This window comes from Ipomoea triloba, chromosome 3 (genome assembly GCF_003576645.1).
Source record: "Ipomoea triloba cultivar NCNSP0323 chromosome 3, ASM357664v1".
NCBI lineage: Eukaryota > Viridiplantae > Streptophyta > Magnoliopsida > Solanales > Convolvulaceae > Ipomoea > Ipomoea triloba.
This window is the reverse complement of record NC_044918.1, coordinates 15,608,068-15,631,976: the sequence shown is the minus strand read 5'-3', so window position 1 is coordinate 15,631,976 and position 23,909 is coordinate 15,608,068. Positions and strand designations below refer to the sequence as shown.

At 34.2% G+C, this 23,909-nt stretch overlaps 2 protein-coding genes, 1 long non-coding RNA gene and 1 other non-coding gene across 4 annotated transcripts; 2 read left to right on the top strand and 2 right to left on the bottom strand.

The window, feature by feature from the left end:
- Positions 1–603: 603 nt before the first annotated feature.
- On the bottom strand, positions 604–1,216 carry LOC116011674. The gene is made up of 2 exons (XR_004097077.1): positions 1,162–1,216; positions 604–889 (listed from the first exon to the last, which is right to left on the bottom strand). It is a non-coding gene; the product is annotated as an uncharacterized LOC116011674 (long non-coding RNA).
- Positions 1,073–1,227, bottom strand: LOC116014535. Its single transcript, XR_004097406.1, has one exon. It is a non-coding gene; the product is annotated as a U12 minor spliceosomal RNA (small nuclear RNA).
- A 5,216-nt stretch (positions 1,228–6,443) lies between these two features.
- LOC116011852 (60S ribosomal protein L23a-like) lies at positions 6,444–8,325 on the top strand. The gene is made up of 4 exons (XM_031251268.1): positions 6,444–6,524; positions 6,692–6,729; positions 7,288–7,648; positions 7,988–8,325. Exons 2-4 carry the CDS (start codon positions 6,717–6,719, stop codon positions 8,070–8,072), a joined length of 459 nt encoding a protein of 152 aa, XP_031107128.1. The 5' UTR covers positions 6,444–6,524; positions 6,692–6,716; the 3' UTR covers positions 8,073–8,325.
- A 5,975-nt stretch (positions 8,326–14,300) lies between these two features.
- Positions 14,301–22,675, top strand: LOC116011908 (ABC transporter B family member 20-like). Its single transcript, XM_031251338.1, has 11 exons — positions 14,301–15,068; positions 16,699–16,753; positions 16,853–17,028; positions 17,128–17,328; positions 17,781–18,040; positions 18,130–18,440; positions 18,554–18,774; positions 18,861–19,201; positions 19,378–20,186; positions 20,347–20,588; positions 20,798–22,675. The coding sequence occupies exons 1-11, from the start codon at positions 14,694–14,696 to the stop codon at positions 22,025–22,027; spliced, it is 4,221 nt and encodes a 1,406-aa protein (XP_031107198.1). The 5' UTR covers positions 14,301–14,693; the 3' UTR covers positions 22,028–22,675.
- Positions 22,676–23,909: the final 1,234 nt, after the last annotated feature.

Genomic DNA, 23,909 nt, shown 5'->3' with positions numbered 1-23,909 from the left:
AATGGTGAGCTGCATTGACTGTTGAGTCGTGATAATAGAAAGCCGTTGGAGTAATTATCATCCCATCAATGTGTCGTCTTTGTGTAACGGGTGATCGTTTGTTGCCTTCGGGTCAGTGCTGATGATTCAGGTGGGGTGCTGATACCCAATTATCCTGTCACGTTGCTCGACGAGCCGCTCGCGAGTCATATATTATATATAATTAAAATTTGAAATACTAAAAATTTAAAATTCAAAGTTACGTGCCCTAAACTAATTAATGATAACGTTACGTGCACTAAATATTGTTGCTCGTTGTGACATTATTTGTTGTACTTTTAATGCATTTTACTTGGACTTTATCTGTTAGATCTATAAAGATGAGCAATTGCGTTGAGTTCCTATTTCTCTCATGGGTGCATGTTCTCATTTGGTTCCTTGTTTATATATGTGTTATGTGTGTGTGGAATGACATAAGTGTGTGGAATGACATAAGTTTATAACAAAACATGAAATCAACTCTTTAATTTACTTTTTAAACTTAAAGATTGTTATCATATATGCATTTAATCCACCAAATCCGTGATTAGCAGATCATACTTGATTGGATCTACACCATTAATAGATGTAAACGCGGATAAAAATTTTCAAATTCAATTTTAACAAATTGAAGGTAAATTTATCTCAAATCTGATGTAATTCGCTCTGCACTCTCTTAATTCTTAAATTCAGTCATTCGTTGTGGGGCAGTGGAAACATCTGTTGACAGAAGGCAAAACATAAACAAGAAACATGAAGCCCAAAGTTCGCGGCGTTGGATTATTGGATTGGGCCCTCAATTCCATCCCACATCGATTGCATAAATCATTTCACGCACCAAAGTAAACCAATGAACATTCAAAAAATATCCCTGAAAATGGAAATTAAGCAAGAAAACGATGAAAACAGTAATTTATAAATATTCAAATTCAACATTTAAAATCACTTATATTACATAAAAACGAGTTAAATAATATTGACAACGAGGGGTAATATATATATATAAATAAAGAGAATAAAAGCTTTCAAGACTAAAAATCAGTGGGTGGTGGTTGGGAGGCCCGCGCAAGCGAGTTCTGCAAAGTAAGCAGCGTCTACGCCCGGCCAGCCTATCACCCCTCCATAAATTCTTGCACCACTTACTGGAGTGGGCGCGGCAAACGGCTCTCACCGCTCGCTTTGTTTTCCTTACTCATTAGTTTAAGGCGAGTTTTTCTGTACAACCTCACCAACCCTTTATACTCTATTTCTTCCATCAACTTCCCCTGCTTATCCGATGTGGGACAACAAAACCCACTCCACCCCTAACCAAAACTACCTTCAACTTCTAGCAGCTCCCAAGGTTTCTTTTTTATCCTATTTTACCCAGAATTTGTGATAGAATTATCCTGTTTTGATTGAATATACTCGTAGTATCTCTTCTTTATTCCATTTGTTGTATCACTGTCCCTGTTTTCCTAGAGAGAGATAGAGAGATTTTGGTCTGCAGCTCCACTTTGTCAAGCCATAACTTATAAATCTGTTAATTACCTTACTGGGTATCGACTTTGGGTATAATTTTTGTCAGATTTGTTCTCAGTATACCCAACTGTAGGAGACACTTTCAAGTTTCAAGCTTGTACTACGACTTTGGGTATAATTTGATGCTAAATAAATAATAAATGTAGTCCCAGATCTTATTATTTTCATTACCTGTATCCAAACAGAAATAAATAAAACAAGATTCTCCACACCAGCTTTAGCTAGATGGGATTATAAATGGGTAACTGCATAGTTTAAACCCCTGACTTATAAGTTCAATCCAAAGCCCAAGCAGAGGCACAGCTTTATGATTTCAGACCCATTTACATGCCCCAAATTGATTTCCCTCAAGTCCTCAACCATTAATTCTAGATCCATAGTAAGTATTACACCTATGCCTTTTAATTTTAGAGGATTAGCACAATGTGGCAGTTAAATTTAGACTAGACAACTCCAATAATGTTTGCGGAAAGCAACAACTTGTAGTCTCTCGAGAGGGCTTCCAATATATGCACTCCCCAATCTAGGTGTTTGAATTGCGTGACCATACGATCTACATAGAAATTGGCTTCCTAGAGAATATATTGCAAATATAGATTGCTATTGCTTGTTATTCAAATATAAAGACTTCAATTTTGTTGAAGTTGGTAAATGAAACAAGTAGCACTAAAAGCGCTCTTAGCATTTAGGGGTCAATAGTTTCAATATATAATGATAGACTCTTACGTAACTATTGAATTAGAAGTATATCAAACCACAAACAATAAATTATTGTAAGTATCTGCTACTTATATTGTGGTTACAAACTAAATTATATCATAAAATTTAGTTTACATACATAATTATAACGTTAAATCGCGTGATAATTATAAAAACAACTACACACAAACATAAATTAAGTTATCAAGCTACATGTCTTCTAGTCCTGGTATGGTAAAATTATGAGTAGAAGAAAAAACTAGATGAGGTGGTTGATAGTCAATTCCAAGTAATAGAAAGACTGCATGCTAAGCTTGAATTCAATCTCTAGTTAGTTTAAATTCAAGTTGAAGATGCTATGTCTTGACTTTGAAGCCTTTGGTAGGCCAATCAATGAAGTTTTGTTCTCCATTTGGTGAAGTAAGCCATTTGTAGTATAGTCTTCCACTATATTTAGAAATTGAGTCCAAAATGGTGAAATGCTTGCTTGGAAAAATTGACATCATTTTGCACCATGGGATTAATCCACACGCCATACACATTTCCTATGTTTCTCCCCATTTTTTCTGTTAGAAAACGTCTATCGGACGTAGAGGCATGATGTCGAGATTTCAAAATTAGAAACAATACTAATTGTGGTTAACTATGGTTAGTTGTATTTTGTTATTTCCTTGTAGTTAGTTGTGTACAAGTTTTCATAAAATTTGTTATTCCACGTACATGTAACTATAACCCAAAATTTGAAATGCAAATTATCCTTGTATATATCTCCAACCCAAAACACACAAAATTTACACCAAATTTTATTCATCTCCAACCTATTACACTAAATTTTACACCAAATATTATTCTACACTAAAATAATTTTGATTTTCAAAATTTAAAAAGTTATTAGTTTGAATTTAATTAGTTTAATATACAATATAATTTTTAATATAAATAATAATATTTTGGTACCATTTAATTTTGTTAAAAGTATGTTTTAGGTAATTTAATTTTTATTTAACATATATTCAATATTAGTGTTATTTTAATAGCTTTAATAAAATATTTAAAATGATATAATTTATATTTAATAATATAAAACTTATTTAGAAGTATTTAACAAAATATATAAATACATAAAAATAAAATAAAGGATATAAAGGGAATTTCTTTTAAAGCATAATATTTTAGTACACTATACAACATCCTGTCACAACCCTTAAAAAAAATAATAAGCATTTAGTATGAACCCTTAAAATGAAAAGTACCATTAACCACACATAGGGTTAAATGACTTGTATTGAAACTAAACAACATCATGTCAGACCACATACATATTACATTTTTAGCATCTGACACCGTGCCTCTTTGGCCCCTTAAAAAAAAAAAAAAAAAAAAAATATATATATATATATATATATATATATATATATATATATATATATATATATATATATATAGGCTTAGTATAAGGAGTTCCCATGTGAAAAAATGTGGATAAATCTCATCCATTGATTCATTCAAGATCAACTTCCCTTTAAAAGAAAATAAAATTAAAAATTAAAAACTTGAAACCTACGATCTTAAATTAGTAATCAGTGAATCATTCAATGTCAACTACTCTTTAAAAAAAATATGACACTTACGCTCTTCAAAAATATGTATTGGGCACAACAATATGCACTGGAAAGGCACAAAAATGTGAAGTAATTATTGAAAGACTAAATTCGGTGTAAAATCTCCACACACAAATCATAAACGAGCAATACAAGATTCAACTCAAATTAGAATTTATGATTCAAAACAAATTATAAACTACTATTTGCTTACTATATTAGTCTAAAATTGTGCATTAGAAGGCACAACAATATGCACTCAAAAGGAAGAATTGGGTGCTCTAGAAGAGACAACAATGTGCACTCGAAGAAATAGAGATGTGCACTATAAGAAGGAAAAAATGCACCGGAAGACAACAAAAATTACTTACACATAATTAACATAATGCCACTGCGTTTTTCTTGAATATCTTCATTATGGACCCTTGATTTGGTCTAGATCAATGGATGGGATTAAATCATATTATAAAACTCTCATACGGGCTAGATTTTATGTGAAAATGTACGGACTAATATTATTTGTCAATTTAAATGATCAATGGTTGATGGTTGTTGAAAATAATGAAAAACAAAAGGGGTATGGGTTGGTATATATATTGCAGGTTTGAAATATTATTAGGGCTCATTAATTATTGAGGGTTTAATTAGTATAAAAACAATATGTAACATCACTTAGTAATTTGGTTCACTAATTAGTAATCTACCGGTATAACTAATCAAATATGAGGCGTGGGATGTTGATGTGTACATTTTTCAAAAGAAACATGCCATACATTTTTTTTAATTAAAAAAAAAAGGAATAAGGGTCAAATAAGCCACTGAACTACACACGAAACTGCAATTAGGCCATTGAACTCAAAAACAATGCAATTGGGTCCCTGAACTACACAAATTCATACAAATTAACCCAAAGTGACTTGTTTGACTTGATCTTCCGGTTACCAACTTTAAAAATAATATTTTAAAATAATTTTAAATTAATTAATTAATTAAAATTAAAATTAAAATTAAAAATTTTAAAAAGGACCCAATTGACTTGTTCATGTTTTTTTTTTAATTTTAATTTTAATTAATTAATTAATTTAAAATTATTTTAAAATATTATTTTAAAAGTCGGTAACCGGAAGATCAAGTCAACAAGTCACTTTGGTTAATTTGCATGAATTTGTATAGTTCAGGGACCCAATTGCATTGTTTTTTAGTTGATGGTCTAATTGCAGTTTCGTGTGTAGTTCGGTGACCTATTTGAACCTTATTCAAAAAAAAAAAAACCATTTAAGGCAACCATGACCATCTCCTATAGTTTGCTTCATCTTATCTCTTTAAGTTTAATTGCCTTTTTGGTCTCTAAATCTGGATATTTATTTTAAATTGTCGAAGCTGAAATCTGAAGAGCTGTTAAGCTAGCTGTTATGCTTAAAAGTGTTTGGTAAAATTAGCTTTTTGATATGTTGATAAACGTAAAAAGACTAAAAAGGACATCTTCATACAATTTCAGTAGTTTTAATTTTAAATAGGTTTGTTTATATATTAAAATATAAAATAGTGAAATCAATATATTTTAATAAAATATAAAGTAAGAACATATATTTGAAAACATATAAAGTAAAACAAAATGTTTATAATTTATAAGATTAGTTCATACAAAAATCAAGGTTCAAACACAAATGTCAAATTGAAATTACGACCAAACATAAGAGAAAAAAGTCAAAAAGGTTTAGCGAAAAAGGTTTTAATTGGGAAGGGTAAATGATGTCATTTCTTTAAAATAATAAGGTTAAAGATGGAACAAAAGTTAGGAAGCTACTAGCTTATTTTGAAACGCTACCTTAGATAGCGTTCAAAAATAAGCTCTTATTTTAAGCTACTAACTTATTTTAGAAACATTACCAAACAAAGCTTATAGCTTATTAGTAGCTTAAAATAAGCTATAAGCTCCTAAATAAGCTCTGCCAAACACAGCCGTAGCTTTTCAAAAATAAACTAGTAGCTTCTTAACTTTTTTTTCATCTTTATCTTTATTATTTTATATAAATGACATCATTTATCCCTCCCAATTAAAACTCTTTTGGTATTTTTTCTTCAATATGTTTCGTTGTAATTTTAAATTGATATTTATGTTTGAACAATAATTTTTGTATGAACTAATTTTATGAATTATAAACATCTTGTTTTACTTTATATATTTTCAAATATATGTTCTTACTTTATATTTTATTAAATTATATTAATTTCATTATTTTATATTTTAATATGTAAACAAACCTATTTAAATTTAAAACTATTTAATTTTTATGAAGATGTCCTTTTTAGTATTTTTACATTTATCAACTTATCAAAAAGTTAATTTTACCAAACACTTTTAAGCATAACAGCTAGCTTAACAGCTCTTCATATTTCAGCTTCGAGCTTATATCTTTTCAGTTTTCAGTTACTTTTCAACTTTCAGCTACTGTTTCAGTTAGGTTTGCCAAACATAGTCTGTATGTATATGCATGGTAGTAGTGTTTCTTTCCTTCGGTGAAGACCTTTTATCGGCCCATACTAAAAATTAACTTCACAAGTCTAGGCCCATACCAAGCTCCAGCCCATTTTATACCTTATGCCTAAAACTCGATACATATATACATTCCAAAACCCTACTCTCCTCTTCAGCAACCTGGTTTTCAGCTCGTCTTCCGCTAGGTTTGTTCTTTCTCTCCCTACGCTCTGTTCTCCCATTTTGACGCTTCATATGCATGTATATCTGTCTTTGAATGTGTATGAGCATAGATCTCCGCTTAACGAACATTGTTTATGTTTTCTGCTGAGAATTGATTATCTTCATCTTCTTTTTTTTTTTTATTCATTAGGTAAGGTGTGTTTGAAGCAACTCCAATGGCTCCGAAAGGTATGTTGCTCGATTGAATTTGTCTTTTCAGCTTTTGATTGGAATTTACTACTCGAATTGCTTTACTGATGATATCTGTTATGTATGCGTCCACCTGTTTATGTATATACGCCTATATATCTTAAGATGTAGTAATTTTCTTCTGCTGCTGTTTCTGCATTTTGTTTTACTAACAATACTATGAGCTGTTTAAACTTCATTTTACATGTGACTTATATGCTCAGAGCATCTATTAGTGAATGTAGTGTATTAGGCTTTTCATATAATATTTGTCATTTTACCTAAAAAAAATTGAATTGTTTATTTTATTTTGGAAATCTATCAAAATATGTTATGCATTCATGCTATTATTGAGTATTTGTATTGAACTTTATCTCTTTATTATAAGATGCTAGGTTAAGCAGTGCTATTTGTGACTGTATGCATATGTTTTTGTAAACTGTAGGTTGTAGAGAGCATTAATGTCATTCTTTGTCAAATTTTTGGATTAGGATGTTGCTTGACCTGCTATATGAATTGAACTGAATTATTGAATTATGTTTTCCATTTTTGTAACAGCTGATAGTACTAAAAAGGCTGACCCAAAGGCTCAGGCCGCAAAGGCTGCCAAGGCTGTGAAAGGTACTACCTTCAAGAAGAAGGCGAAGAAGATCCGCACCAAAGTTACCTTCCACAGGCCCAGGACATTGAAGAAGGAGAGGAACCCCAAGTACCCCCGTATCAGTGCTCCACCGAGGAACAAGTTGGACCATTACCAAATCCTTAAATATCCCTTGACCACTGAGTCTGCAATGAAGAAGATTGAGGATAACAACACCCTGGTTTTTATTGTTGACATCCGTGCTGACAAAAAGAAAATTAAGGATGCTGTTAAGAAAATGTATGACATTCAGACAAAGAAAGTCAACACTTTGATCAGGTAATGGGTGTTATAGTTGTTTATACTGTCCCTTCTTTCGGTTGTTTTGGTGTTTGTGTTTCATGCACCAAGCCACCAATGCAGTAAGCTTAATTGAATGACACTTATTCTAGATAAATAGCTAAATACATGTGAAACTCACAATAGGATCATCTAGATCCCTTGTTATGTGATAAGATGCAGGAAATTACATGGTGGTATAAATTTATATCCGGGGATTTTCTATGATTTTACTTTTCTCTCCACTTTTATCCTTGGAATTTACTTTACTTTAAATTTTTTTTTTTTTTTTGCATTGAATGAATAACTAACTATTTGATCTCATTTTGTTGATCCTAGGCCTGATGGTACCAAGAAGGCATATGTTCGGTTGACTCCAGATTTTGATGCGTTGGATGTTGCAAACAAGATTGGAATCATCTAAACACAATGTTGTTCTTTTGCCCAAGGCTGATGCTAGATTGAAAATTTTGTTACGCCTTTGTTTGTGTTAGTATTTTTATAGTTCTGGTAGTATTTCAGTGGTGTTTAATCAGCTTTTATGTCAACTTCTACTATGTTACTTTGGAGATTATGAACTCCCATCAATACATTCTATTTTCTCTCCATTTGAAATTATGTTGTTGGGTCTAGAAACCCATGATATATGGAATATCTGTTCTCATTTGCTGAACTAATTCTCTGTTCTTTTTATCCTTGAAGTAAATCTAAGCAGCCTTTTGCCTTTCTGAAATGTATAACCAAGTTGTATTTTCATACATTTGAAGTCTTTCATACAACGAAAGATTCTCAGATTCTTTTTTGCGTGACGAGGGAAATTCCTACAGTTGGTACCCGAGGGTGGAACCACATTGACGAGGTAAATTGTACTAGGAAGGATGTCGGCCCGAGGGTGGAACCACATTGACGAGGTAAATTGTACTAGGAAGGATGTCGGCAAGAATTGAACGCACAATCCAGGTACAAGAATCATATCTCCAAATCATAACTGCATGACTGATTTGATTTCGAGTTTATTGAACACACAATCCAGGTACAAGAATCATATCTCCAAATCACAACTGCATGACTGATTTGATTTCGAGTTTATTAAGGTTCATTGAATGTGCCAAAATACATCAACAATGTAGGTTAGAGCTGCTATTTTTGAAAGTTATATGTGGGATGTGACTTTCCTTTTAACTCATGTTCATAATTTATTTGCTTTCTTGTAGAAATAGTGAGAGCTTATTCAGTAGTACACTAGTACCTTTGTTTTTTAATCATGGAACACTGCTTTTCTAATAATGGCTCTTCGGCAGAGGCTCTGCTGTTTAATAAAGTGAGAGCGTTGAACTGGCAGCAGACATTGATTTGCCAATTTCCATATCCAAAAAAAAAGATTAAAAAAAGGAAAAAAAGGCATTTGCTTTTCGTGAGTGGTCTTAATGATTTCTCTCTTACAGCACCCCAGTGTCTTTTTGTGTTCAGGGTAATAATTTAATTGATTTATATTTCTATTAATCGCTCATTTTTTAAATTTATTGAGCAAGTTATTTTTACATAAAAGATTTTTTTTTAATGAAAAAAAGAGTTAATATTACTACATATTTTTGATGGGTTAATTAGTAGGGGTCTTGATTCACTTGTTTAAAGTCAGAGAGTCAATTCGTTAATAAGCTTGAACATTTAGTTTCAGACCCAAAAGACTGGTAGGGGTCTTGATACACTTGTTCGAAGCCATAGAGTCAGTTCATAAAATTAGCTTCAAATCCAGAAGACTATGTCACTGTCAATATGCTACCACACTCACAAGACATGGGATTGATGATTCCTGGGACAGTTATGACTGGTATACAAGGCATGAGTGTTGTAATGATCAAACACTTACTTACATTGTATGGAACTTGAACATTGAGGACAATATTTGGCTTTGTGCAATAAGTGTTAGCTGATTGAGTTAGTGAGTTTGACTAATTGACAACATTAGCTGATTGTAGAAAAGTGTTTGATAAATTAAAAAGTTAATTAATCAGACACTCATATTGATTATTTAACCAAGTCAAACAATTAATAATGGTCAAATAAATCGAAATTGGCTATAAGCTAACTATGTTACCAAATAGGCCAATATTGTCTTTTTTAAAATAATAATAGAACACTTCTTTTAATTACAAAATAGCCCAAAGCATCTCTAATATCAATTAATTAATACCCAAAGCTATACTCGCTAAATAGACTCCATGGCACACCATTTTTAGAAAATTAAAAAAAAAAAATCAAGCTTCTAATTTTTTCATTGTGATTTTTAAAAAATTAATTTGATTTGAGACTTTATTGGCTCCAATCCGGTGACACAATCCTAATTATTTAGTTTCATTGTTGATTTTTCGCATGTCAATAACATCAATATTTTTAAAATTTTATTTTTAAATTTTGTGGCGAAAGCGATTGAACATTGTGTTGTATAGCGATGCATTCATTGTCATTGGCCTTCTGAATCCAAGCATCCAAAATTTCATTATTACTGACATAATTAGAAGACAATAATATGTCATTATCAAATCAATTCATTATTGCCACGTCTCTCCTATGCCATTTCATGTTTTCTCTATTTATTCTTGCTTTCATCAAACACACACACACAAGGTGTTGGGATCGGCATGGATACTTCTAACACCGAGTACAATTTATAAAGTGAATGAGAAATACTTTGAGTTCGTATCATATATTGTGGGAATATTGTTTTAATAGTACTTGATATAAATCTAAAAGTTCCTTAATTTATTTTTTTTTGGATTGCCCCGTATAAGAGGTGCTAGTGCCAATTGACACGGTAAATTTTACCATATATACAAATATAAAATTTTAAACCATTTATTTATTGACCAAGAGAAAAGAATTTGATTTTTTAAAAATAAAATTTTGAATTCAAGTGTTTTTTTTTAATATTCATAATTTTTTACAAGGTAATAACTATTATATACTTTCTCAAAAATTTTCAGCCCAAAGAATCTAAGCCCGGCCCCCACCACCAAAGTTTGAACCTATGACCACGTACTCATTTAAAATGGTAACTAAGATGCCATCACACTACATGCTAGTTGGTGAATTCAAGTGTTAATTAAATAACATTACTATAAAAATTCATTGTATAATACTGCATGCTGAATCAGTGAGATAAGTTCATGCGGACTAAATCACATAAATTTTTTGCCACATAAATATTTGAGTTTTATAGGTTAGTTTACTTTCTTGTGGTCATTTGTTAGTTATGCCACAATGCAAACTTCACCCATAATGCACATTTGGGTAATGACTACGTGCTTTTTCATAAATCAAATGCATATTAGAGTGTCATATGATGTTATTTGGTTCAAAAATATGAGATTTCTTTAAGTGGCATGTGATTTACGAGAATAATTTCTAGTTTATTTCTAATTTACATTATCACATTTTTTTTTTTTAGATAACATGAGATTATAAAAAATGACAAATCATTCAAAACACATTCCCTGAATCAAGTGTCCCTCTAGCAGTCAAATATCAAAATTTATATAATCAAATACCCACCCCCCAAAACCCCCACCCCCAAATAAAAAAAGAAAGAAGAGAGAACAAAGAGGTTTGGGGCTGTCAATGGGTGACTAGAAACCTAATTTATATTCCTTGATACCTTTAAATTATTTGAGTAATAATAATTTATTGAAACCCAAGCAAACCAATCTTGAACAGCCGCATCCCTTAAACAATTGATATTACTATTTCAAACATTATATATACCTAATGATTATTGACCTAATGGTAAAAGTTAAATTTCTACTTAGGAATATTTTAGTCAATTCTTTTTAATTTATACTTTATACTTTAAAGTTTTCAAACCAAAAAAGAAAAAAAAAACTTTATACTTTAAAGAATAAAGATTAACGAGTTAAAAATTGATATTACAAAATTTTTAGATCAAATATAAATTTAGATTTTCTCTGTATGGTAGTGCTAATAATATGCATGAGTATTGAATTGTACATGATACAAATTATATATAGGTATGTCTAGTTGTACTAGGTATTGTTTGTACGAGTATCAATATATGCATATATACCTACATAGTTGTAATAGATACATTTCTGGTACATGTAAACTATCAGAGTTACTCGAATCTAGCTAGTTAAAAATACAATAATCTCTTAAATAGAATGTTGTATTAAAACATGATCTTATATGTAAGAAAATGGCTTGAAGATCACGAGTTCGATTCTTGTGAATACTCTCTTGGTCAAGTTTGTCGCACAATGTCTTCCTAGTGCGACTTATATCTCCTATGTAGTCCGTAGACTATTATACAAGAACGGTATTTATTCAATGCACATCTTCATATAGTAACTGCGAGTTTCCTGATACCTAAATTAAAAATGTTTTGATTACTTGACTTATAGTACTTGTATGTATGTAGCTAGGCAAGTAGGAATAGATATTGGTTTCCCAAAATGAAATTGTAAGTAGGTATGGGTGTAGGGCATAGAGATTTGAGGCAATGGCATGCCACCTTCAACCTATCATCTGTTGGGAAAAATCCCACCTCCTGTGCCAATCAAAATCACAGACCCGATACGGTACACAAATACGAGATAATACACAATAGCCCAAAAATAAATATGAACACAAGAAACACAAGATTTACGTGGAAAACCCCAAAACCACGGGGAAAACCACAGGCCACCAACAACAACAATTTCCACTATATCACAAATCTCGGGTACAAAGTTTTAGGCTACCACACGAGCCATACATCCACAAATCATCAAATACAACAACTCCTAGGCCAAAACATTCTTATAATATTCACAGGCTAAAAGGAATAATATCTCGTACTCAAAATATTCAACTACCACGAACAAGGTAAAATGAATACAAATATTACGAGATTATCCAAAGAGATGCCTGGAATAAATACAAGCTGACCTCAAATATTTGATGAAGATAGTACCCAAGAACTAGGCAAACCCACGACAAAATAGCACGGCAAAACTGCACCAAAGATGAAGGAGAAAATAGTTTGTTCCTTCTACTGATGAACCGCCGAATGCCAAAAGAAGAGGAAGAAGAAAGATGAGTTTTTCTTCCTCTGCTGAACTGCCGAACTCACTGCCTCTCTATGTTTCTCTCTACTGGCCGAAAAAAGAGAAGAATGGGAATAATATTTTTACACTTGCTGCTGCCCACTACTGCCGAAAAACAACAACAAAAACAAAATGGGAATAATTGGAGAATGGAGCTACAGTGAAAGTTGCAGTCCACATGCGCATGATGTCTCCACTTGCTGCAAAGTCATGCTCCTTTTTCCTTCCACTACATTGTGTTTTTGTTTTATTTATTTTATTTTATTCCATTCACATAGGAGGGACCCAACATCATCTTCCATATACAGAAAAAGAAGGCAACAGCCAAGAAAATTCATGTTTGGGGAAAATGAAGAACAGATAACATGCACTGGCACACCAAAAAGCATAACCCCACAATCATAACTTTTTTTCCCCCTGCCAGTAGTGTTCTTTACTGGACTGTCCCCGATCTTCAATAATCCCATTCAAATCAAACCACGAACCAAAAAAGAAAAAAAAAAGAAAAAAAAGAAAATAATGTGTTTATTAATTCGATAAAATTTTCATTTTTCAATTGAGAATAGTGGTTCATTTGTTTAATGACTAATAACTGTTTGTACTTTGTGGGGTTTCTATCATTTATTGATTCAAGGAAAAAATATTACGGAATAAATTATAGGGCAATCCCACTGGTTCAGACACATAAGAGTAGACTGTATTTTAGTATATCAGACCAATTAGGTATAGTCGAGAGGAGCATAAGTCAAATTTACTTGGACTAAGAAGTCCAAGTTGTGTCGATCTATGCCTACCTTACTATCATACTAACATGTCTACTTAAGCTCCTAGCAGACATGATGTGCCGCTTAACTGATACATATCACTGCTTGACTATCCATTTTTCTCAAAACAAGTTGGTGGGACAGGCCAATTGAAACCTGTCATTTGGTGGGGTAGGCTTTAAAGTCCGCCACATTGACATGTCTAGAATACTAACATGCTTCAACCAGACAAAATCCTAAAAAGTTAAGTATAATCAAAAATTAATTTTAAAAATTATACACTAAAATCATTTAAATAATTTAAACAAACATTAATATAATTTGTTGGGTCACATATCATATATGTGATATGTCCCTTAATCATAAAACTTATAATATAATAACATATTGAGCCCCCAAAATTTTCAGAATATATATATATATATATATTTATCACGTATCGTTTAATTGAACGGCTTGAAAAGAATTAAAAAAAATTAATATTTTATAATAATTAATTATGGATTATCATGATTATGTAAAGGAGTAAAAAGTAAAATTACATAGTGTATAGTAACTCCATTAATCAACTCCTTTGCCTAAATACATGCTTGTTTTCAACCGTTGTGATTGGCTATTTTTGAGTGTAACGTGTGATTGACATGATTAAAATGACCAAAAAGCCCCTATCAACGGCTGTCTATCAAATGTCTGCTACTACCTACTTGTACCTTTTTCCAAGCTGGAAAGCTCTCTGACGGACGATACGATACGCCGTCGTTTAGCTCCCAGTTTATAAACAAAACGGCTCACCAACAAACATTCAGAAATCAGAATCTTCGGTTTCCGAGTCAACTCAAACTCAACTCAACTCAACTCCCACCCATTTCTATTCTCTCTTTCCGCCTTCTCTGACTGAGTCAACACCGAGTCGACTCGTTTCCTTCTTATCTTTTACAATACACTCCAGACTCGTCTCCGGGGATCGGGTATCAGGATAGGTTGTAGTGTAATTCAAGCTCAGTACAGCTCCAAGGTCATCGGATCTGAATTTTGTGCGGTTCCGGTTCAGTTTCCGGCGGCCGGTGAACTGAAAATGCGGAGGATTGTTTAGCGGTTTGGTAGTGGCTTATTCTGGGAGTTTGGTGTGTTTTTATGGTGTATATAATTGTATAGTTAGTGAATTCAGCTCAGCTCGCGAAGATGATGATATCAAGGGGGTTGTTTGGGTGGTCGCCGCCCCACATACAGCCGTTGACGCCTGTTTCGGAGGTGTCGGAGCCGCCGGAATCACCTTCGCCGTACTTGGAAGCTAGCGGCGATGTGGTCCCGGCTGAGATGGATGAGGAAATTGATGCTGAGACTGAGGAGATTGAGCCCCCGCCGGCTGCCGTGCCGTTCTCGCAGCTGTTTGCATGTGCCGACCGCCTCGATTGGTTCCTCATGGCTATTGGGTCGCTTGCCGCAGCTGCTCATGGCACGGCTCTGGTCATTTACTTGCATTACTTTGCTAAGATTATTCACTTGCTAAAGCACAGTTCAGAGCCGCCTGATGAGTTGTTCCACAGATTTACTGAGGTACCTAGTGTTATTATTTTTTTTTTTTTGTTTTGTCTTATTAGTGATTTTGTAATTTTTTTTTACATTGAAATATCTAGGGGAGTTGAGTTGTGTTCTATAACCCATAGTAATTTCTATTTTGAGTAAAACTCTACTGCCTAGAAAGATTAGCATTGATAGGGCTTAGATTATATTAACATAATTGATCATTTTAATCTCATATTAAGTACATCTTACTTGATATTGCATTGCTAATGTTGCAAAAATGATTGAAAAATTGCTTTTGGGTTTTGCCCTCCTGAGAGAGCTTAAGGTTGGTAGTTCAAAGAGATAGAGTTTCCTTTAATGAATTTTCTGAGGGGAGAAATAGGTCTATTTAGCTTAATTTTATTGGAAAACAATATGCTAAAGCAGAAGGGGCTCTGATGTTATTTTCCTCAAATAATTTCTTCTAGACTTCTACTACTTGGGCTCTATTGACTTTGGTCTTCCATGGTTTTCTGTTGCATGCTTCTTGAATCAATAAAATTCTGCAACACAAATAAAAATCATTATATATTTGGAATTACAGAATAGTTCCTAGTTTTCATTCTTTGTGTCTATTGCGTTTATTATGAGGAAGGGGAGCTTGTACATTATGTATTTATATATTTATTTGTTTGTTTTGGGTAAAAGACCTGATATCTCCAGAATCTCTGCTTAAGTATTTGTTTTATATTATAACAGGATTTTATTTGTACTTAAATCAATGTTTCATAATACTAAACCTCATAAATTTCATTGGATATTTTTGTGCCCTGCCTTTGGAGTTGTTGGCATAGAATTATAATAACCTTCAAGAAAGCAAAATGATCTGAAGTTTCAATTGCGTAATGAAAAACTTAAAGAGGAAGGCTTTATCTTTTACAGTATTTCCACTAGTGTACCTTTACAAGAAAGCACAGCCACAAACATATGCATGGAAGGGAGGGGAGGAATGAGGAAACAACCCCAATCAGCCCATTGGCTATCTCTAATACTTCCTCTTAAGCTAGAACATAGATATTGACCATGCCTAGCTTGTTATAAATATACTCAACCCTACACTAAGGTTTTTTTTTTTTGGTGGGTAAAAAGGTCCACTAGTTGATCTCCACTACTTACATATGAAGTAGAATTAGTCCTTGTTGAACCTTCTCTCTCACACAACATGAAAGTGTACTTCAATGTGCTTTGTATGTTCATGGAAAACAGGATTGTTTGAGATATTAATGGCAGCCTGATTACCAGACCACAAACTTGATGGCATGTTTATTTCCACAACAATCTCCTTTAGTGTGTTGTGTATCTATGTTGGCTTGGGTGAAGAAAAATTCTAAATATGAAACAAAAACTGAAGTGCCACTACTTTTATTTGCATTTGCTTTGTTTGTGAGATGATGGCCCATGAAATTGAACAAATTAAGTAGTACTCAACTACTCCCATTCCCCAGTCTGTGAAATGGGGCAAATAGAGGGCAGATGGAGCTTGTTTTTGGCCTGATGATTTTCAGAGTCTATTTGCTTCACCTTTATTTTCTTCCAAGTTTATTAACTATAGATGCTATTGATTATTCTGGTTGTCTATTATGCATTTTCTATCACTAACCAAAAAATATAATTTCTACAGCTTGCTTTGACCATTGTTTATATTGCTGCTGGAGTTTTTGTTGCTGGTTGGATTGGTAAGCCCAAGATTAAGTTTCATTCTCTCTTCAAATACACACAATTTTTCAAGTTTGTTGTTGCAACTGTTAGTTATTGAAATAGTCTCTTTATGATAGAGGTATCGTGCTGGATTCTTACTGGAGAGCGACAAACTGCTGTAATAAGATCAAAATATGTTCAAGTATTACTGAACCAAGACATGAGCTTCTTTGATACATATGGAAACAACGGAGATATAGTGAGCCAAGTATTAAGTGATGTGCTGCTTATTCAATCAGCTTTAAGTGAAAAAGTATGCTCAACTTCTTTAGTCTGACTTATTCACTGTTTTTTGCCTTGGCTTCTTTATGGACATTTCTTAATGATCTCATCTTTGGCTCGAATATTTCAGGTGGGGAATTATATTCATAATATGGCTACATTTTTCAGTGGTCTTGTGATTGGAATTGTTAACTGTTGGCAAATAGCCCTTTTGACTTTAGCAACCGGCCCATTTATTGTTGCAGCAGGAGGAATATCAAATATATTTCTACACAGACTTGCAGAGAATATCCAAGATGCTTATGCTGAAGCTGCTAGTATTGCTGAACAGGTTAGATGTTTAAAAATTGTGCTTAGATATATTTAAGAATGCTAATTGACGTCTATTAAATGGGTAATAAGCTGAAAGAATATTTTTGATTTTCCCATTTTTCAAGATATTCATCAACTGTAATATGCCTTCATGTTGTAACTTTTAAAAAAAAAAAAATCATCGTTAGGGGTTTGGGCTGTAGTGTGGTGGTAAGCTACATTCTTTTCCAGAAAGTAGACTTTCAAATCCCACCAGTCCACCACCCCAATCCCCCATAAGATGTACCAAAACAAAATTGTTTTAAAAATATACTATCTACTTTTAGGTGTTACCAAATTTACTACTCCATAATAAGACTGGACTTTATTTGTATCTCAGTCATGCTTAGTCAATGTAGGTTTCTAAATACTTAGTTGTCATGCTCAAGTGCTAATGATCCTGCTTGCGGAAATCTGTTTATGTATTTGCAGGCTGTCTCTTATATTAGGACATTATATGCATTTACAAATGAAACATTGGCAAAATATTCATATGCAACGTCTCTACAAGCTACACTTAGGTATGGTATATTGATAAGTCTTGTCCAAGGACTCGGACTCGGTTTTACATATGGGCTTGCAATTTGTTCTTGTGCCTTGCAACTTTGGGTTGGAAGGTTCCTGGTTACTAGTGGAAAAGCTCACGGTGGTGAAATTATTACTGCCCTATTTGCTGTTATCTTAAGTGGCCTGTAAGCATCACTTTCTCACTTCTTATCATTGTGTTTTCCTTTTTATTTTGACTTTAACTTTTGAAATATATAATTCTATTCTCTTACAGTGGGTTAAATCAAGCAGCTACAAACTTCTATTCGTTTGAACAAGGGAGAATTGCTGCATATAGACTTTTCGAGATGATAAGCCGTTCATCCTCCAGTGTTAATAATGAAGGAATTACTCTTGCTTCTGTACAAGGAAACATCGAGTTCCGGAATGTGTACTTTAGCTACCTCTCCCGACCTGAAATTCCTATATTGAGTGGATTTTACCTCACTGTACCAGCAAAGAAGGCAGTAGCGCTTGTTGGCAGAAATGGCTCTGGTAAAAGTAGCATTATTCCACTTATGGAACGGTTTTATGATCCTACATTAGGTATCATTCTCTGATTTGTTACTTGGTAATGATGCATTCATTCCTTATCGCTTTCTCCTTTTACCTCCTAAATGTTTATGGTTTCTATTCTTTTCCTCTGAAATTTTGTTCAGGAGAAGTACTTTTAGATGGGGAAAATATAAAAAATCTAAAGCTGGAATGGCTCAGAAGCCAAATTGGTTTAGTAACCCAGGAACCTGCCTTGCTAAGTCTCAGTATCAGAGAGAATATTGCTTATGGGAGGGATGCTTCTCTAGATCAGATTGAAGAAGCTGCTAAAATAGCACATGCCCATTCATTTATTAGCTCACTTGACAAAGGATATGACACTCAGGTATATTTGCATAGCAAGATGTCCATGTACTTTTAACTTTTAGATTCAACTAAGTGTTCTTATTATGAAATTCTTGCCCATTGCAGGTGGGAAGAGCTGGCCTCTCATTGACAGAAGAGCAAAAGATAAAACTTTCTGTTGCTAGGGCTGTGCTTTCAAATCCATCTATCCTCCTCCTTGATGAGGTTACTGGTGGCCTTGATTTTGAAGCTGAAAGATCAGTTCAGGAAGCTCTGGATCTCCTTATGTTAGGGCGATCAACTATCATCATAGCTAGACGGCTTAGTCTTATTAAGAATGCTGATTATATTGCCGTAATGGAGGAAGGTCAACTGGTTGAAATGGGAACACATGATGAATTGATAACATTGGATGGCCTCTATGCTGAACTTCTTAAATGTGAAGAAGCTGCAAAGCTTCCGCGCAGGTGCTGCATTTTTCTAGCTTAAACTTTATGCAATGATTAGTGTGGCTTGCAAAACTTTATTCTGTTGTCATAAATGAATTTAATATCCTGTAGTGGATGATGTGATGTCTTGCTGTTCCATTTTAACCAATGCTTTAAAACAGTTGATCATATGCCTATTTGTTGTCTTCATTCAGGATGCCAATGAGGAACTACCAGGAGGCTGCTGCTTTTCAAATTGAAAAAGATTCTCCTACAAGTCACAGCTTCCAAGAACCATCATCCCCTAGAATGATGAAGTCTCCATCTCTTCAAAGGACTTCTGGCCTCCATGCATTTTGTGCCTCGGATCTTCCGTTTAACTCACAAGAATCTCCTCACAATCGGAGTCCCCCACCAGAGCAAACAGCAGAAAATGGTGTGCCCTTAGATGGAACAGACAAAGAACCATCTATGAAAAGGCAGGATAGCTTTGAAATGAGACTACCGGAGCTACCCAAGATTGATGTCCAATCTGCCCATCGACAAACACCCACTTCTGATCCCGAATCACCTGTCTCTCCACTATTGACATCTGATCCAAAGAATGAGCGTTCTCATTCACAGACATTTAGTCGACCACTTAGTGAGTATGATGATGAACCTATGAAAACAAGAGAAGCAAAGGATATGCAGCATCGAGAGCCACCATCTTTCTGGAGGCTTGTAGAACTTAGCCTTACTGAATGGCTTTATGCTGTTTTAGGAAGCACTGGTGCAGCAATATTTGGTTCTTTTAATCCTCTGCTTGCTTACACCATTGCACTCATTGTAACAGCTTATTATAGAATTGATGAGAAGCATCATACACATGAGAAACATCATATACGACATGAAGTTGACAAGTGGTGCTTAATCATTGCTTGCATGGGAATTGTAACTGTAGTTGCCAACTTTCTGCAGCACTTCTATTTTGGTATAATGGGAGAGAAAATGACAGAACGTGTTCGGAGAATGATGTTTTCTGGTAAATACTTCCCCTATACTAAACCTTTCTAGCTTATATTGTTTGTTTTACCCTTATTTAGATGTCTGTAACCTGTGGTTTGATTCCTTGAAGTTCATTTATTGTGTTATGGATTCTTTATGGTTTTACCTTAACTGCTGCTCTTCTGTAAAATAAACAGCAATGCTCCGAAATGAAGTTGGATGGTTTGATGATGAGGAAAATAGTGCAGATAACCTGTCTATGCGATTGGCAAATGATGCTACATTTGTGCGTGCTGCATTCAGCAATCGTCTTTCTATATTCATACAAGACAGTGCAGCTGTAGTTGTTGCTGTTCTTATTGGTATGGCACTGGAGTGGCGGCTGGCACTTGTGGCTTTAGCAACTCTGCCTGTTCTCACCATTTCTGCTGTAGCACAGGTTTGTTTCAATTCCTAAAGACATTGCAACGCAATATGTTTTGCTACACTTAGGATGCCCCTTTCCGTTTCCTGTAGGAATCATTCAATTAATGAATCAGAATTGATTTTAGCATTGTGAATTACTTGTATTTATTAGCATTGAGATGGGCACTGTAATTTTGAACTTTGAGCAAAAAGGCTGATCACAACATGCTTACCAACTTGCAGAAACTGTGGCTTGCTGGGTTTTCAAAGGGAATACAGGAGATGCATAGGAAGGCTTCTCTGGTCCTGGAGGATGCAGTTAGAAATATCTACACGGTTGTAGCATTTTGTGCTGGAAATAAGGTGATGGAACTCTATAGGTTTCAGCTGTGGAAGATATTCAACAAGAGCTTCCTCCAGGGAATGGCAATTGGTTTTGGGTTTGGCTTATCACAGTTTCTGCTTTTTGGGTGCAATGCTCTTCTCCTTTGGTACACCGCTCTTTCTGTGAAGCATAGGCGCATGAATCTGCCAACGGCTATCAAGGAATATATAGTGTTTTCTTTTGCAACTTTTGCCCTTGTAGAGCCTTTTGGCTTGGCACCCTATATCCTCAAAAGAAGAAAATCTCTGATATCAGTTTTCGAAATAATTGATCGGGTACCCAAGATTGATCCAGATGACAACGCAGCAGTGAAACCTCCAAATGTTTATGGAACCATCGAGTTAAAACATGTTGATTTCTCTTATCCAACTAGGCCAGAAGTCCTGGTATTGAGCAATTTCAGCCTTAAAGTCAATGGAGGACAAACTGTAGCAGTGGTGGGTGTTTCAGGGTCTGGAAAGAGCACCATAATTTCTTTGATTGAAAGGTTTTATGATCCAATAGCCGGTCAGGTTCTACTAGACGGTCGAGATCTAAAATCATACAACTTGAGATGGCTGAGGAATCACTTAGGTCTTGTTCAGCAGGAGCCAATCATATTCTCAACCACCATCCGGGAAAACATCATATATGCAAGGCACAATGCTAGCGAAGCTGAAGTGAAAGAGGCAGCTAGAATAGCAAATGCTCATCATTTCATCAGCAGTTTGCCTCATGGTTATGACACTCATGTTGGGATGAGGGGTGTGGATCTGACTCCAGGACAGAAACAAAGAATAGCCATAGCTCGTGTCGTTCTGAAGAACGCACCTGTCTACTTGCTGGACGAAGCAAGTTCATCCATTGAATCCGAGTCGAGCAGGGTGGTTCAGGAGGCTCTCGACACTCTAATAATGGGAAACAAGACGACCATTATGATTGCTCACCGAGCAGCAATGATGAAGCATGTCGACAACATTGTTGTACTCAACGGTGGGCGGATTGTAGAGGAAGGAACCCACGACTCGCTAATGGCAAAGAATGGTTTGTACGTGCGCTTGATGCAACCGCACTTTGGAAAAGGATTGCGTCCTCATAGACTTGTTTAGACCGGACTGTAAATTGTTTTCAGTGACAGACTGATAGTGATGGGCCTCCCCAGATCTCTGCAGAAGCTGCCCATTCCTTAAACTGCTGGGAAGTATGGTAAGTTCCAGTCCCCCAACACCATTACATATCTCATCCTCAGACTGGAAATAACAGACATAAATGATGGAGGCCTGTTTCAGATATGGCAGAAACACATATGGGCAGTGTTGACACGCTCGTAGGTTTGACGATACACTGCTTAGATTGAGGTCGAGAAGGGGGGGTTTTGTAGCAATCGGTTAGCTGCACGAGAATAGGATTTCGGTATTAGAACCGTATTATTCTTTGGGAGGCAGGAAGTGATATATGAAAGGACAAAATCCTGTTTCTTGATGGTATATTGATTTGCTAATTATGGAGTGGATTGAATTAGTGAGGCAATGCATGGCTGGGTGGGCTGATAGTTCAATTTTCTTCTATATTTTCATTCTTCTTGTGGGTGTGCTTGTTGGTGTGGGTAGTCAACTGGTTTCTTGACAGCCATAGTTGTGTACATTTTTATTAGTGTGTAGAAAGCTGGAAATACAAGTGAAGATATGAAGGAAGACATTCAGACATTGTAATCTTTCTGTACATAAATATGATTTGAGGTGATCTCTTTACTGCCATTTTGCCTTCAAATTGCACCCATTTTGTTGGCATTGTGATTTATCACAACTAATAATTATATGATAATTATTAATACCCTGTAGTCTGTACTATAAGAGTTAATTAAGATGGATCTACAATTAATTGCATTAATAAACTAATGTTTTATAAGCCTATTAAGATGGATTTATCAGATATAGCAGGGCAATGTGGTTTTATTTGATTAATTTATATGTAATTAACGAATATGATTTTTCATTGTCATGAGTAATATCATTTTACATGTATATTGTTGAGCACTCAAAATTAATTAATTTAGTCATGTCTATTTCTTTGACTGAGATTCAAACACATGACCTCTCATTTGAAAGAGTCACAGTCATGTCACTTGAGCACAAAGTTTTCACAACTTATTTAAACATACATTACTTCTTATTTTGAAAAATTATCACTCCGTATTTTTTACTTACAATATTACATGAAGTAATTTTATTTTTTTTTCTATAATTGCAATTTGCAATTATTTTTAAAAATAATTTAAAATAGACAAATCACGTGCATTCACGCAATGGGTTATGAAAACAAGGCTCAAACCACGTGCTTACTTAGCTGACGCATGCACATTCACAGCTTTAAGCCTTTAATTTGCTTCTCTTTTTGTATTTTGATTACCCCTTTTGCCCCCACCCCCTTCCCCCCTTGTACGGTTGGTACTTGGTATATTACAACTTTCCATCACATAATTATTCATGTCATCATGAATAAAATATTTAAGATGCATTACTAAATAAATAAATTTTGTACTTTTTAAAAAATAAAAACATCAAATATGTTATTATTTGTATTTTATTTCAATTAAAAAAATAATGTTATTAATTAAAAACAACCACAGGGGTCACAATTTTTGTTATATATATTGTCAAATAGAAAAGAGAGAAGGGAAAAGATGGGAAGAAAAAGGAAACCTGAAAACAAAAAGGTAAAAAGAGGAAGAATAGTTCATTTTATCATTTTTATGCGTTCGGAAGGTGTAATTAGCACGTGAAATATGAATAAGTATTTTTCATTCTCTCTCCCATTAGCTTCATAGAAAAACTCACATTACTACAACATACTCAATATTTTCTCTTATATCCTCCCTCCCCCGTGACTCACCTAAAAATTCACAAAAAATAGCATTATAGTTGCTCTAATAGCCTTACTCAAGCTTTTGTATTCTAATGATGGAAATCTATATCAAACATTCAAACCTAA